A 17,712-nucleotide genomic window follows, 5' to 3' on the forward strand; every position below is an offset into this window, starting at 1 on the left:
TTTCGCTCTGTCTTATTAGTTGGGCAAGCGGTTCAATATATGTGCAAAAAGGAGAAGAGAAATTGGGCATCCCTGTCTAGTGCCTCTCTCTAAGATGAAGGAGTCAGAGAGGTCCCCATTTATCTTAATTCGGGCTGTAGGGCTGTCATATAGAGTCTGAATTACTTTAATAAACTTTTCTTGAAAGCCGAATCTTCCTAACACTCTGTATAGGAATGCCCAACTAACTGAATCAAAAGCTTTCTCAGCGTCCAATCCTACTACCATTGTCTCTGTCTCGTTCTTATTAACCTGTTCTAATATGTGCAGAGTTCTCCTTATGTTGTCCTGTGCTTGTCTTTGTTGAATAAATCCAGTCTGGTCCAAGTGGATTAGGCCAAGTAAAAGCTTTTCCAATCTGCGCGCTAATATAGATGTAAATAGTTTGTAATCTAAATTAAGAACACTAATTGGCCGATAATTGCCACATTCTAGTTTATCTTCACCCTCTTTAGGAATAACTGAAATAATCGCTTCTCTCCAGGAAGGTGGAGTTTCTCCTCTCTGCAAGATCCAATTAAAGGTGTTAAGTAGTAATGGGGCTAACTGTGTCTTCAGGGACTTGTACCACTCTGAGGTAAACCCATCAGAACCCGGGGACTTTCCAGCCTTTAACCCAGAGATGGCCACGTTCAGTTCTTTGACAGTTACTGGTTCTAATAAACTTTCATTTTGTAAATCTGTAAGTTTAGGTAGATCTAAAAAATTCAATACACTGTCTATCTAGGGCTCATTGGGGGGCCGGGGTTGGAAGTACAGCTCTCGATAATATGTTTCAAAACTCTCTTGAATTTTCTCTATTGTACTCTCCACAAGCTTTGTCTTTGGATTCTTTATTTTATGAATTGTATTGTCTGCTTGTTGTTTTTGTAATTTATATGCTAATAATCTAGCTGATTTACCTCCTACTTCATAATTCTTTTGTCTCAGGAAAAGAAAATTTCTTTGAGTTTCCAACGTATAAATATCGTCAATTTCACTTTGCAATTTCCTAATTTCCTGTTTTCGATTTGAATTACTTTTGTTGCTATCTACAACTTGAAGTTGTTTTAATTTTCCTTGAAGGTCTGCTAATTTTTGTGCATTGATTTTTTTCGTGTGAGTGGTAATGGAAATAATTTTCCCTCTCAGTACAGCTTTCAATGTATCCCATAAGATCACTGGTGATGTTTCTCCTGTGTCATTAAGGTCTAGATATTCTTTGATTTCTCCCCTTAATCTCTCCATTACTTTTGGGTTATTGAGTATATGTGAGTTTAGCCTCCATAGTGTTTTCCTCATTTTCCTTTCCAGAATTAGAGACATAGAGACTGGGCTATGATCCGACAGATCAATTGTTGCAATATTACAGTTTTTTATCCTGAGTCTATCTGTATTAAAGATAAAGAAATAGTCTATCCTTGAATAGGCTGAATGAGGGAAAGAGTAATATGTATAATCTTTACTAGTAGGGTGTAATTCCCTCCAGACACCTATAATTCCCAACTTCTCCATCAATGAATTCACTTTCCGAGTCAGAGGTTTATTCTGAGTAACTTTTCTTGAAGAATCTAATATAGGATTTAATCTAATATTAAAATCCCCTCCACAAATTACTACCCCTTGAGAACTGACCATTAGGTCAAAAATGTGTCTATAAAATGACCATTCACAACCTGGAGGAGCATAAACATTCAGCAATGTTATTTCTGTACCTTCTATTCTTCCTGTGATTTTTACGAGCCGTCCTTCTTTGTCTCTGGTCTCTGAAATATGTTTATAATTAAGAGTACTTGATATTAAAGTACCTACCCCTCTTTTGTGACTCAATTTATATGATGAATAAAATACATGCTTAAAGCCCATTCTTTTTAATTTTCCATGTTCAGATTGGCTCATATGTGTTTCCTGGAGGAAAGCTATTTGTGCCCTCTCTTTTTTCAATTTAGACATAATCTTATTTCTTTTAATTGGATTCAAAACCCCATTAACATTATAGGAAATTATTTTTATCAATTCAGTTTGCATTTTCCTCTAGTAGAAAAAAAAACACTCTCCTTTTCTAACCAAACAGTAAGCAATCCCTTCTCAACAGTAAACCAAGACATATAACCACACCCTAGACATTTTTGAACGTGCAACATTTGAAAATTTTTCCCGAATTCCCACAGTGAGGCCTGAGCACTGACCCGCCTCAGTTCAGAGGGATAACCTCTATCTTCACCCTGTGTTAGAGGGCCCTCAGCAGTTTGAATAATCATAGAGAATTTTCTCCTATTTACGTCTCGACCATATTGCTATCATTCAAGTTATTCCGTCTAGTTTATTTTCAGTTACCAGTTTTCATTTTACCTTTAAGTCCGATTTACTCTTTTCAGTCATTTCTCTTAATTAATCTGTGTTCTCTGTACATTCGCGTCTGAATATTTGTAGCTTTTCCTTGTAGTTTGACGCTCTGGTTCGTGTGGAGCGTCCTCGCCCCACTAACTGCCACGACTTCTGCCGAACCCTCTCCAGTAGCGACTCCGGTTGGGTGATAACTTTAATAGGTAGTCCCCGGTCCGCCAGGTCCAACGTTGCCTCCTCCACCGTAGCGTAAGTTTTTGTCCCTTCGTCGTAAAAAACTCTCAGCCGAGCTGGATACAGGGTCTGGAATCTGATGTTGTTTTCCTTCAGGACTCTCCGTGTTTCCGTATATTCCTTCCGTCTGGCAAGAATCCCCGGTACGTAGTTGTGGTCTAAACTGATTTTACAGTTGTTCCACATGAAACCTTTCTTTTACCATGCCCTTTTAAGCACCTCTTCCTTCGTTCTGTAACTGAGAAATCTGACCAGAATCGATCTGGGCTGGGCGCCTGCTGGAGGCTGTGGTGCCAACGCGTGGTGAGCTCTTTCTATCTGTAGGTCTTTTGCGGCCGGTATATCAAGGTTCTCTCTAATTAGCTTCTCCACGAAGGGAATCACCAATCCGGGTTTATCTTCAGTTCCTTCGGGAACCCCGTAAATCCTCACATTTTCCCTTCTCGAGCGGCCTTCTTGATCTATTAGTTTCCACTGGCGCTGGTCTTGCAGCTTCAGCATTTCTGCTATCACCTCCTCTGCGTTTTGTAGCTTCTCTTCAATTCCAACAATCCTCGCTTCGGCTTCATCTATCCGCGAGTTAGTTTTTACTATTTCTCCTTTAATATCTTCCAGCTGTTTGCTGTTATCTTGTTGGAGCTCGCGAATCTCTCCGAGAATCAAGGGCAGAGTCACCGATTCCCCCTCATTATCTCCGTCCTGGCTTGCCGTGGGGGAGCTAGGCCCGTCGCCTTGCTGCGTCTCTTTATGTTTATCAGCCTTCGGAGCGGACTTTTTAATCTTGTTCTTAGACATCATCCTTGCTCCTTTTATTAATATAGTTATGCAATATTAAGTATTTGTCTAAATTCGATTATGGGGCAGTTTACCTTTTTTATCGAGAGACCTTTTCCTTACGCCGCCATTCCCTTGATGACCCGGAAGTCCTCCTGTTTGTGCAAATTACACAACTCTCTTCCCATATTGGTTAGGAATAAATAATTCAATGGTCTAATGCTCCTTTTCTTTTAAAATACCTGTATTTTCCTGGATATGTATACTCCAATGGTGTGTTGAAGCTAAAACTATCTAATCTACACTGCTGAGTGCTTTTTCACTTACTGTTTTTTCAAATTATAGTATTTTGCTTCCCTCTTTTGTTGTAATCCATCAACTCTGTTGGGTTGTCACAACAGTAAGAACTTTGTTCAGGTATTTGTTCCATGCCATCTCTGTGTGGAGTTTTATCACCCGGTGTTCGTACAAGAAGCAGCAGCATAGTATGAAAGGTTAGGAATAATGAATATGTTTGCTCCCACAGTACACAAACAGCACCCCCAACACCAGCATGATCTTTGATGACCTACCATCCATGTTTGGCTATGAGCTGCAAAAGGACGGATTGCCGGTAGGTTTATTCTTTTACTGAAGAAAGGAAAGCAAAGGGCAAGCGTGTGTTTTCACAGTGACTTCACTATCTTGCGGCACCCCAAGCACTTCATAGCTGACGATAAGTGAAGAGGAAAGATCAAATGAAGAAGCTAGCATGCAGAACATAGAAAAGAGTCTGAGCTAAAGCTAACAAATTTCTTGTCACATGCCGGTGATAATAAAGGCTGATTCTGAACAGCAGGCAAATGTGAGCGGTTTGATCACCTGACTTTTTCAATTTTTTTTTCCTTTCCAAATAAAGTCACTACTGAGATACTGGTTTATGATTACTTTAAAAGTTGCATACTGTCATATTCACTGTGGGAAAATATTGTAATGGGATGCATTTTAATTTTTTTATTATTTATTGAGAGATACAGTACAAAACAGTCCTTTCCAGCCCAATGAGCCACACCATCCAGCAACCCACCTGTTCAACCCTAACCTCATCACAGGACAGTTACAGTGACCAATTAACCTACTAACCTGTACATTTTTGGATTGGAGCACCCAAAGAAATCCCACGGATTCACGGGAGTGGATGTACAAACTCCTTGCAGACAGTGCTGGAGTTGAACTCTGATTCCCCATTGCTATCGTGGTGCCCACAGTAGTTTGTATGCATTTGAATCAGGTTTAATATCACTGGCATATGTTGTGAAATTTGTTAACTTTGCAGCAGCAGTACAATGCAATAAATGATAATGGAGAGATGGTTCATCTCCAGACACTGGAGCAACTTGGCAGCTAATAGACTGCTACACTGTAGCAGGTCCCTTTCTTTTAATGCGAATTCAAAGTGAAAACAGTCCCACTGTTCAAAAAGGAGCAGGCACATTCTCATCAGAATCGTGCTTAATACTTGGATCTCAGTCAATCCAAATCACTGTTATCCAGTCACTGTAAATTGACTGCATTCCCCTTATTAGAGAAGTGTATTTCAACAGTTTGTGGTTAACACTGAAGTACCTTGGAAAGTCTAGGGCTTATAAGTACTGCTGTTTAAATCTAGTCAGTATCTGCACACTTCAGGAGAATTGCTTTACTAATCATCTTTAAGCGAAAGTAATAATGAATGGTGTTGCACCTGACTTACTTGAGCTGATGAAACAGTGAGGAATAGGCCCTTCCAGCCCTTCAAGCCACACCACCCAGCAACCCCCGATTTAACCCTAACCTAATCACAAGACAGTTTACAATGACCAATTAACCTAACAACCGCTACATCTTTGGATTTTGGGAGGAAACCAGAGCACCCTGAGGAAACTTATGGGATGACCGGGAGATCAGGTATATCTTACAGGCAGTGGTGGGAATTGAACCCGAGTCGTTGGTACTGTAAAGAGTTGTGCTAACCACTACGCATCCTGTTCCAGCATTTGCAAATGAATTTACAAGTACAAGTGCCCATAGATTAGTCTGAAATGGGTCTGTGTAAAATGGAATTATCGAAAACCAGACAAAAAAATCAATGAACCGCAGTGAAACTCGGGTTGGGGCTGCAGACTCTGGGTTCACTAGATCTAGAGCTTCCTCCAATCAGAAGCTACAAGACCGATCAAAATTAACCCTTAATTCTGTGAACATGGTTGGCTCTCATGAATAGCTTACTGATTAGGAAATAAAAGTTTCCCATGTTAAGTTAATGATTTTTTTTAACCCCTTCTAGGGATACTTGGTATTTGCAAAGCCAGAAAATGCTTGTGAGCCCATCGCCCCACCTCCTTCAAACACCACCATTTTGGATTTTATTGTTGTGATTCGCCGATATGGATGCAATTTTGATGTCAAGGTATTAAGCTGGATTGAGACTGTTTCCTAATCAAACTTCTATATTTCTGGTAGTTGGAATACAGTGGAAACTGAATAATTATGACACATCGGGACCAGTACATTTTGGCCCAAATGAATGGCTCTCTCAGTTAGCTGAATTTTCATGGAAATAGTTAAAATGGTATAAGATAGACTACCATTAACTAATCAACAAATTATGCATTTAAATGAAATACAGAACAAATTAGAACACCACCACAAGGTACTATAAAACTGTGTATTAGTTCCTAATATCATCAGAGGAATTCATCCAATTTACACTGTTGTCTTCTGTTTTTTGAATCAGCCTCCGTGGGTCCAAATAGATAGCATAACTCAAGCACACACAATAGACGCTATTTAAAAACTGTTCGCTCTAAGAAAGGTGCAGTGGCTAACGACCATTGTAAGTGCATGCAACTGACACTAGATAGGAACAGTTTCCAGGTGTCCCAAATAAACGAAGTGAATCTCAGCTATTTTCTTGATTAGTTTTTGTTCTTTAAGAGTTGTCTCTCTGATCTAAAGGGAGTAATTCAAGTTTGCCCATTTAACTCTAATCCTTTATTCTTGAGATCATAATTCATTTTTTTCCTTTTTCACTTTCCCATTTATTCTCTGCTTTGAATATGGAACATAGAGCAATACAGCAAAGGAACGGGCAATTTGGCCCACAGTGTTGTGCTGAACCAGATAAAAAGTAAAACAAAAAACATCCAAACACTGATCCCTCCTACCTACACAATGTCCATTTCCCTCCATCTTTCTCACATTTAGGTGCCTATTTAAACAACTCTTAAAAGCTTCTAATGTATTTGCCTCTGCCACCATACCAGGTACCGCATTCCAGGCATCCACGTTCTCTGAGTAAAAAACTTACCCTTCACATCCCCCTTGAATCTACCTTCTCTCACCTTCAATGCATGTATTAGACATTTCTACCCTGGGTAACAGATACTTGGTCTACTCTATCTATGTTTCATAATTTTATAAACCTCTGTCAGATCTCCCCTCAGCCTCTGTTGCTCCGGAGTAAACAACCCAAGTTTATCCAACTTCTCATGATAACATACGCCTTCTAACCCAGGCACTATCCTGGTAAACCTTTCTGCACCCTCTCCAAAGCCTTAACATCCTTCCTGTAGTGGGACAACCAGAACTGTGTGCAGTACTCCAGATGTAGCCTAACTAGAGTTTTATAAAGTTGCAATATAACCTCTTGACTTTTACTGACTTTACTTGACTCTCACTGCCTGGATGGGGGGGGAGCTCACTGCCTTGACTAATAAAAGCAAGCATTCTGTAAGCCGCCTTAACCACCCTATTGAACTGTGTAGCCACTTTCAAGAAGCTATGAACTTGGATCCCAACATCTCTCTGCTCAGCCCTCTGGATCTTGCCCTTAAGTGTACTGTCTCTTTGCATTTGCCCTAACAAGGTACAACACCTCAAATTTGTCTGTGTTAATCTCCATATGCCATTTCACTGTCCATATCTGCAAATGATCTATAGCGTGTTGTATTCTTTGCCAGTCTTCTACACTATCCACAACTCCACCAAGCTTGGTATCATCTGCAAAATTATTAACCCATTCAGGTCATTTCATACATCACAGAGAGCTGAGCTCGCAGTGCAGATCCCTGCAGAATGCCACTAATTACAGACCTCCAGTTCAAATAAGTCCCTTCAACCACTACCCTCTGACTTCTATGCGCAAGCTAGTTCTGAACTTAGTGCCTGAATTTACACACATTCTCACAGCTGAGGCCAAACTAATGTTTGAGGTAGGTCTTGCAAACACAAGGAATTCTGCAGATGCTGGAAATTCAAGCAACACACATCAAAGTTGTTGGTGAACGCAGCAGGCCAGGCAGCATCTCTAGGAAGAGGTACAGTCGACGTTTCAGGCCGAGACCCTTCGTCAGGACTGACTGAAAGAAGAGCTAGTAAGAGATTTGAAAGTGAGAAGGGGAGGGGGAGATCCAAAATGATAGGAGAAGACAGGAGGGGGAGGGATGGAGCCAAGAGCTGGACAGTTGATTGGCAAAATGGATATGAGGCTCCTCCCACTTCCTCCAAATATAGGCCCCCTGGTAGCAGCAGAGATACAGAGGAGCAGATTGGGAGGCAGATTTTGGAAGGGTGCAAAAATAACAGGGTTGTTGTCATGGGTGACTTTAACTTCCCTAATATTGATTGACACCTGATTAGTTCCAAGGGTTTGATGGGGCAGAGTTTGTTAAGTGTGTCCAGGAGGGATTCCTGTCACAGTATGTGGACAGGCCAACCAGGGGGAATGCCATACTAGATCTAGTACCAGGTAATGAACCGGGTCAGGTCACAGATCTCTCAGTGGGTGAGCATCTGGACCACCACTCCCTGGCCTTTAGCATTATCATGGAAAAGGATAGAATCAGAGAGGACAGGAAAATTTTTAATTGGGGAAAGGCAAATTATGAGGCTATAAGGCTAGAACTTGCGGGTATGAATTGGGATGATGTTTTTGCAGGAAAATGTACTATGGACATGTGGTCGATGTTTAGAGATCTCTTGTGGGGTGGTAGGGATAAATTTGTCCCGGTGAGGAAGATAAAGAATGGTAGGGTGAAGGAACCATGGGTGACAAGTGAGGTGGAAAATCTAGTCAGGTGGAAGAAGGCAGCATACATGAGGTTTAGGAAGCAAGGATCAGATGGGTCTATTGAGGAATATAGGGAAGCAAGAAGGGAGCTTAAGAAGGGGTTGAGAAGAGCAAGAAGGGGGCATGAGAAGGCCTTGTCGAGTAGGGTAAAGGAAAACCCCAAGGCATTCTTCAATTATGTGAAGAAAAAAAAGGATGACAGGAGTGAAGGTAGGACCGATTAGAGATAAAGGTGGGAAGATGTGCCTGGAGGCTGTGGAAGTGAGCAAGGTCCTCAATGAATACTTCTCTTCGGTATTCACCAGTGAGAGGGAACTTGATGATGGTGAGGACAATATGAGTGAGGTTGATGTTCTGGAGCATGTTGATATTAAGAGAGAGGAGGTGTTGGAGTTGTTAAAATACATTAGGACAGATAAGTCCCCGGGGCCTGACGGAATATTCCCCAGGCTGCTCCACGAGGCGAGAGAAGAGATTGCTGAGCCTCTGGCTAGGATCTTTATGTCCTCGTTGTCCATGGGAATGGTACCGGAGGATTGGAGGGAGGTGAATGTTGTCCCCTTGTCCAGAAAAGGTAGTAGGGATAGTCCAGCTAATTATAGACCAGTGAGCCTTATGTCTGTGGTGGGAAAGCTATTGGAAAAGATTCTTAGAGATAGGATCTATAGGCATTTAGAGAATCATGGTCTGATCAGGGACCTTCAGCATGGCTTTGTGAAGGGCAGATCGTGTCTAACAAGCCTGATAGAGTTCTTTGAGGAGGTGACCAGGCATATAGATGAGAGTAGTGCAGTGGATGTGATCTATATGGATTTTAGTAAGGCATTTGACAAGGTTCCACACGGTAGGCTTATTCAGAAAGTCAGAAGGCATGGGATCCAGGGAAGTTTGGCCAGGTGGGTTCAGAATTGGCTTGCCTGCAGAAGGCAGAGGGTGGTGGTGGAGGGAGTACATTCAGATTAGAGGATTGTGGCTAGTGGTGTCCCATAACGATCTGTTCTGGGACCTCTACTTTTCGTGATTTTTATTAACAACCTGGATGTGGGGGTAGAAGGGTGGGTTGGCAAGTTTGCAGACGACACAAAGGTTGGTGGTGTTGTAGATAGTGTAGAGGATTGTCAAAGATTGCAGAGAGACATTGACAGGATGCAGAAGTGGGCTGAGAAGTGGCAGATGGAGTTCAACCCGGAGGAGTGTGAGGTGGTACACTTTGGAAGGACAAACTCCAAAGCAGAGTACAAAGTAAATGGCAGGATACTTGGTAGTGTGGAGGAGCAGAAGGATCTCGGGGTACATGTCCACAGATTCCTGAAAGTTGCCTCACAGGTGGATAGGGTAGTTAAGAAAGCTTATGGGGTGTTAGCTTTCAGAAGTCGAGGGATGGAGTTTAAGAGTTGCGATGTAATGATGCAGCTCTATAAAACTCTGGTTAGGCCACACTCGGAGTACTGTGTCCAGTTCTGGTCACCTCACTATAGGAAGGATGTGGAAGCATTGGAAAGGGTACAGAGGAGATTTACCAGGATGCTGCCTGGTTTAGAAAGTATGCATTATGATTGGAGATTAAGGGAGCTAGGGCTTTACTCTTTGGAGAGAAGGAGGATGAGAGGAGACATGATAGAGGTGTACAAGACAATAAGAGGAATAGATAGAGTGGATAGCCAGCGCCTCTTCCCCAGGGCACCACTGCTCAATACAAGAGGACATGGTTTTAAGGTAAGGGGTGGGAAGTTCAAAGGGGATATTAGAGGAAGGTTTTTTACTCGAGAGTGGTTGGTGCGTGGAATGCACTGCCTGAGTCAGTGGTGGAGGCAGATACACTAGTGAAGTTTAAGAGACTACTAGACAGGTATATGGAGGAATCTAAGGTGGGGTCTTATATGGGAGGCAGGGTTTGAGGGTCGGCACAACATTGTGGGCCGAAGGGCCTGTACTGTGCTGTACTATTCTATGTTCTATTTACTTGGATTTCTAAAAGGTGTTCGACGAGGTGCTGCATAAAAGACTTATCCATAAGATAAGGATGAATAGAGCTGAGGGATGAAGTATTAACATGGATAGATGATTGGTTAACTCATAGAAAGCAAAGAGTTGGGATACATGAGTGTTCCTCTGGTTGACAATCAGTGGTGAGCAGTGTGCTGCAGAGGTCGGTGCTGGCCTGCAACTGTTAATGATCTGGATGAGGGGACCAAGTGTAGTGTATCTAAATTTGCTGATGATACTAAATTGAGTGGAAAAACAAATTGTGCAGAAAATACAGAGAGTCTGCAGAGAGATATATAGAAACATAGAAAATAGGTGCAGGAGTAGGCCATTCGGTCCTTCGAGCCTGCACCGCCATTTATTATGATCATGGCTGATCATCCAACTCAGAACCCCGCCCCAGCCTTCCCTCCATACCCCCTGATCCCTGTAGCCACAAGGGCCATATCTAACTCGCTCTTAAATATAGCCAATGTACTGGCCTCAACTGCTTCCTGTGGCAGAGAATTCCACAGTTGAGTGAGTGGGCAAGGGTCTGGCAGATGGAGTACAATGCTGGTAAATGCCAGGTTATCCACTTTGGGAGGAAAACTGGAAGATCAGATTATTATTTAAATGGTAAAATATTGCAGCATGCTGCTGTGCAGAGGGACTTGGGAGCACTTGTGCATGAATCACAAAAGGTTAGTTTGCAGGTGCAGCAGGCTATCAAGAAGGCAAATGAGATGTTGGCCTTCATTACTAGAGGGATTGAATTTAAGAGCAGGGAAGTTATGTACAGGGTACCGGTGAGACCGCACCTGGAGTACTGCATGCAGTTCTGGACTCCTTACTTGAGGAAGAATATACTGGCTTTGGAGGTGGTGCAGAGGAGGTTCACCAGGTTGATTCCAGTGATGAGGAGGTTAGACTATGAGGAGAGATTGAGCCACCTGGACTTATACCCGCTGGAATTCAGAAAAATCAGAGGAGATTTGATGGAAACATAAAATTATGAAAAGGATAGATGAGACAGAGGCAAGAAAGTTGTGTCCACTGATAGGTGAGACTAGAACTAGGGGACATAGCCTCAAGATTCAGAGGAGTAGATTTAGGATGGAGATGAGGAGGAACTACTTTTCCCAGAGAGTGCTGAATCTGCAGAATTCTCTGTCCAATGGAGCAGTGGTGGCTACCTCAGTAAATATATTTAAGACAAGTTGGATAGATTTTTTCACAGTTGGGGAATTAAGGGTTCTGGGAAAAAGTCATGTAGGTGGAGATGAGCCCATGGCCAAATTAGCCATGACCTTATTGAATACGGAGCAAGCTCGACGGGCCAGATGGTCTACACCTGCTCCTATTTCTTATGTTCTTATATTTTTTTTAAACACGGGGAGTAATGGGTGTTCGGAATACACTGCTAGGGATGGTGGTACAGACAGAAATGATAGATGTGATTAAAAAGCTTTTGGATAGGTAATAGAATGTGTGGGAGATGGAAGAATATGGACATTGTGTAGGCAGAAGGGATTAGTTTAGTTTGAAGAAACATCAGCCAGAATGGAAATAAAGAACAGTTCAAAAAGCTAACAGTGCTTGAGTAGGCAAATCACCAGCCTAGATAGTGAGAGATATGCATTTAGAAGCTGTAGTAGTACTGCACACAATCCTCAAGTTCACCTCAGTACAGCATGATGTCAGAACTATGGCAAATTTTAAACCATCTCCCTTGTTTGTTAATGGGAATAATGATAACCCTGGAGATTACGGGTCAGTCAGTTTAATATTGGCAGGGGAGTTTTAGAAACAATAATCCAGAGTAACTACAAGGGTGGCCTGATAAAGACTTAGCACAGAGTTAAGGCACAACACTGAGCTGATGCTGAAATATGTATACAAAGAGTACTAGACAAGTGGCTTGCCAACAACAATTAATCCCAGCCCTTGGGAGAAGATAACCAGTGACAGCATATTAAGAGATAAAAATGGTAATTGTGCACTGGCTACTGTTCTGAGTTGGGTGAGAGGACGGAGCACTGCTGCTTACGATGTACATTAAAAATTTGGAGCTGAGCCTATAATCTCAAATTTGCAAGCGAACTAAAATGAAGGAAACGATGAGGAAGAGAAAGAGAGCAAAAGACCAAGAGGGCATTACAGGCTGGTGCAATGAAATCCCAGATGCAAACAGAGAGAAAACTAGAGAAAAGCTGTATATGTCTTGGAAATGGGCGCCACAGTAACGTAGCGGTTCGCATGACGCTATTACCCATTCTATGTGCAAGTTAAAGTGCCCATGATAACTGCTGTTCCATTCTTACATGTCTCAAATATTTCTCTGTTTATTGCCTGTGCCACTGTAATGTTATTCTTCCGTGACTGATAGACAATTCCCACCAGTGATTTTTTTTCCCCTTTGCTATTTCTACTCTCTACCCAGATGGATTCAACATTTTGCTCCTTAGATCTTATATCGTCTCTCACTATCATCCTGATCTCACACCACCTCCCTTACCTTCCTGCCTATCCTTCTAAATAACCTGATAGCCTTGGATATTTAATTCCCAATCCTGTCCACCCTGCAATCATGTTTCTGTTATGGCCACTAAATCATAGCCCTTTGTACTGATTTGTGCCACAAGTTATTTTGAATACAACGGGCATTCAGATAAAGTGCCCTTACATTCATTGTGCCTTTAAAATCTTGTAATTTTTTTCTCTTTTGCACTTGACTTTTCTTCACTCCACTCTTACTTTTCTTTTTTCTCTTTTGCTTTTGCTTTATCTTTATCCACACTTTTCTCTTTTTCTTTATCCATACTTCTCCAACGTGTTGAACCCACCTCCCTACTATTTAGTTTAAAGCCCTTTCCACACCCCTAGTTATGCGATTCGCTAGGATCCAGGTCCCATTACGTTTCAGGTGGAGCCCATCCCATTGGAATAGCTCCCTCCTTCCACAGTACTGGTGCCAATTTCTCATGAATTCAGACCCACTTCTCCCACACCAATCCTTGAGCCACATATTTAACTCTCTAATCTTCTTGACCCTATGCCAATTTGCACATGACTCTGGTAGTAATCCAGAGATTACCGCCTTTTTAGTTCTGTTTTTTAATTTAGTCCCGAGCTGCTCAAATTCCCTCAGCAGAACCTCTTTCCTCATTCTACCCACATGGACCATGACGACTGGATCTTTCCCCTCCCACTGCAAATTCCTCTGCAGGTCAGATAAGATGTCGCAAACATGGGCATCAGGCAGGCAACATAGCCTTCGGGACACTCTATTCTCACGACAGAGAACTCTTGTCTATTCCCCTGGCTGTACTATCCCCAATTACCATTACACTTCCCTTCTTTCCCCCCTTTTGAATGGCTCCCTGAACTATGGTGCCACAGTTAGGTTGCTCATCCTTCCTACAGCCCCCACTTTCATCTATCCAGGGAGCAAGAATCTCAGACCTGTTGGACAAGCTCAAGGGCTGAGGCTCCTCCAGCACTGTTTCTTGGATCCCACTACCCACCTCACTCGCAGTCACACCCTGACCACAGACCGAATTTGAGGCAGCAAATCTAATGAGTGTGACTAACTCCTGAAATAGAGAATCCAGGTAACTCTTCCCCCTCCCTGATGTGCCGCAATGTTTGAAGCTCATATTCCAGGTCATCAACTCTGAGCCTGTGTTCCTCAAGCAGCCAACACCTGTTGCAGATGTGGTCACCAGGAACTACAGTGGGGTCCACCAGCTACCACTCCTACACTGGTCGACTCACATGATGGCTACTCCGCTTTGACCCCGCTTTACTTTTATTTGCTCCTGCTAATGAATCATGAATTGATTGGTCTGCCACTAATTTGCCAACACCGTGAAACATTCCTTTTTAAAACTCTCCTCTCCGATCTGTGCAAAGCTCTGTCTTTCTGCAGATTGACTGGTCCGCCACTCATGGGAAAAGTATTCCCCATACATATTGTGGGGCAGCACAGTAGCCTAGAGGTTAGCACAATGCTTTACAATATAGACGACCTGGGTTCAATTCCCATTGCTGCCTATAATGAGCTTATACATTTTGCCTGTGACTATGTGTGTTTCCTCAGGTGCTCCAGTTTCCTCCTACAGTCAAAAGACATACCAGTTGGTAGGTTGACTGGTCATTGTAAATTGTCCGCTGATTAGACTAGGATTAAATCGGGGGTTGCTGGCGGCTTGGAGGGCCTATTCTGTGGATAATCTCAATAAAGAAAGAAAGAAAGAAAGAACTTCTCAAACACAAGGAAATCTGCAGATGCTGGAAATTCAAGCAACACGCACAAAAAATGCTGGTGAACGCAGCAGGCCAGGCAGCATCTATAGGAAGAGGAACAGTCGATGCTTCGGGCCGAGACCCTTCGTCAGGACTAACTCAAAGAAGAGATAGTAAGAGATTTGAAAGTGGGAGGGGGAGAGGGAGATCCAAAATGATAGGAGAAGACAGGAGGGCGAGGGATGGAGCTAAGAGCTGGAAAGTTGATTGGCAAAATAAAGAACTCCTAACAAATTTGACAGACATACGTTCCCCGTCGTGAAACTATTCTAACTCTGCTTCATCAGGTTAAGACTTTCCAAAAGGTTCTGCTATTGACTGTAACAATTATCTCTTTAAATCGGTCGAGCTTGTCAGAAATCGTTTCACAGAAGTTTGTGCACTGAAAAGCTGAAGAGATTTGCTTGCTTGGGGAGGTCTGAACGGAAAGGGTTGTGTTCCAGTCTCTGATTTCAACCCTTAGTCTCATACATAATTAAAATCACCAGTTATCATAGACATTCTCTCTCCTTTCTGTTCCCATTGGATTGAAGATACAAAACCACCAGGCTCAAGGACAACTTCTGCCCTGCTGTTATAAGAGAATTGAATGGTCTCCTTATACGATAAGGTGAACTCTTGACCTCACAATGTACGTCATTATGGCCTTGCACCTTATTGCTTGCCTGCACTGCACTTTCTCTGTAACTGTATGAACCTTATTCTGCATTCAGTTATAGTTTTCCCTTGTGTCACCTCAGTGTACTGCTATGATGGAATGATCTCTCTGGAAAGTTTTTCACTGTATCTCGGTACAATAAGCTAATTTGCCAATGTACTTATCTGTCTAAACAGGTAGCTTCATGGTAGTGGTCACAAGGTGACTTGGATCACTGGCATTTAATCCTTCCACCTTCCCAAATGTTGGGGACTAAGTGTAAAACCAAAGTTTCTGTGCTACATGGATGTTTGCTTGGGTCTTTGAGCACTACCTATAACGGGTGCATTATCCTTAGATCGTTGGTTTAGACCGTAAGACATAGGAGCAGAATTAGTCCATTTGGTCAATCGAGCCTGCTCCGCCATTTCATCATGGCTGATCCATTTCTCTCTCGCCCCATTCTCCTGTATTCTCCCCATAACCATTGACGCCCTGACTAATCAAGAACCTATCATCTCTGCTTCAAATATATCCAATGATTTGGCCTCCACAGCTGTCTGTGGCAATGAATTCCACAGATTCACCACACTCTGGCTAAAGAAATTCTTCCTCATCTCTGTTCTAAAGGGGCATCCCTCTTTTCTGAGACTGTGCCCTCTGGTCCTAGACTCCCCCATTATTAGAAACATCCACTCTATATAGGCCTTTCAATATTCGATATTCTTTTTTCTAAACTCCAGTGAGTACAGGCCATCAAATGCTTCTCGTACATTAACAGTTTGATTCCCAGAATCATTCTCGTGAACTTCCTCTGGACCGTCTCCAATGCTAGCACATCCTTTCTTAGATAAGGTGTGCAAAATTGCTCACAATACTCCCCAAGTGTGGCCTGGCCTATGCCTTATAAAGATTCAGCAATACATCTTTGCTTTTGTATTCTGACCCTCTTGAAATGAATGCCAATGATTGTCTGACTCAGCACCGTCGCAGGGTGTGGGAACCCGTGGCCTTGCAGGTCAGACTCCAGAGATCCCTGACTTATGAGGCCTGGGGGCGATTTCACTGTCAGTTGAATTCTGGTTCATATTTAAATGTAAAACAGAATAAAATAGGTGAAAAAAGAATAAGGGACTGTACTTTAAAGCATCTATGATTTTAGAAGTACGATGTGGATCTTTATTGTAGGTATTGCAGGCACAGCTGGCAGGATACAAGGCTGCAATTGTGCACAATGTGGAATCAGACGAACTACTCAGCATGCGCTGGAGCAGTGGTGAGTTTCAACACTATAACTGAAACAAGATGTTGCTGATACTACCGCTTCTAGTGAATGATCTCTGACATACATAATGCGCGGGAGATAGCTTTGACTCATGTCATTCTACAGACGTGCAGTAGAGAGCATCCTAACATGCTGCATCACTGCATGGTAATAAGGTGGTCTGTGATAGCTGCCTGTGTCACTGGCAATGAGCTCCCAATCTGTAGCCACCTGCCCACTGCTGTTTAGCACCAGATCCTCAGGGCTTTCGACTTGACCTGTAGATAAAGCACTTTTAAAACATAGGACAGTACAGCACAGTACAGGCCCTTCAGCCCACAATGTTGTGCCGGCCCCTTAATCTACTCCAAGATCAATCTCTTCCTTCCCTCCCACATGGCCCTCCATTTTTCTTTCATCCATGTGCTTTAATCTGTTGTGGAAAGCAAAGGAGGAGATTGGTGGGGCCCTCGCAGAGGCCTTGAACTCCACGCAATCTTTCCTTGTAACTCAAACCCTCCAGTGCAGACAACATTCCTGCAAATCTGTTCTGCATCCTCTTGAGCTTGACCACATCCTCTCACTATTGTGTTGACCTGAATTGCACACAATACTAGAAGACTGGTGAGTGGCTTATGTTGTGCTTTATGTAGGAAGAGCTGCAAGAACAAGACAGGGAACTATATGCCTTGTGGTAGGAAAGTTACTAGAATCGATTGTGAGGGACGGGATGTATTTGCATTTGGAAAGGCAGGGACTGATTAAAGATAGTCAGCTGGCTTTGTTCATGGGAGATCAAGCCCAGTGAATTAGACTGAGTTTTTTCAAAAAGGATTACTGAGGCCAGTGGACATTGTTCATGATTCAAGTTTATTTGTCGCTGTATGTTGCAACATACAGTGAAATGCATTGTTTGCATGAACAGCCAACATATCTGAGGATGGACTGAGGATAGCCTGTAAAGCCCAATTTATACTTCTGCGTCAAATGTACGGCATAGGTACTGCGCACCCTACGCTGTAGGGTGACATGCACCTCCCCAAAAATGTAACTCACGCGTCGCAGCGACGCAGACCG

At 42.7% G+C, this 17,712-nt stretch overlaps 1 protein-coding gene across 3 annotated transcripts in view; it reads left to right on the forward strand.

Annotated features, from left to right (window-relative positions):
* Positions 1–17,712, forward strand: part of rnf167 (ring finger protein 167) — a 233,988-nt gene that overhangs the window by 96,162 nt on the left and 120,114 nt on the right. For all 3 annotated transcript variants that reach the window (XM_072258505.1, XM_072258504.1, XM_072258506.1), the window contains exons 4-6: positions 3,899–3,985; positions 5,678–5,800; positions 16,560–16,647. In XM_072258505.1, the coding sequence (XP_072114606.1) occupies positions 3,899–3,985; positions 5,678–5,800; positions 16,560–16,647 (298 nt within the window). The remainder of the gene's footprint in view (positions 1–3,898; positions 3,986–5,677; positions 5,801–16,559; positions 16,648–17,712) is intronic.

This window comes from Mobula birostris, chromosome 5, assembly GCF_030028105.1.
Source record: "Mobula birostris isolate sMobBir1 chromosome 5, sMobBir1.hap1, whole genome shotgun sequence".
NCBI lineage: Eukaryota > Metazoa > Chordata > Chondrichthyes > Myliobatiformes > Myliobatidae > Mobula > Mobula birostris.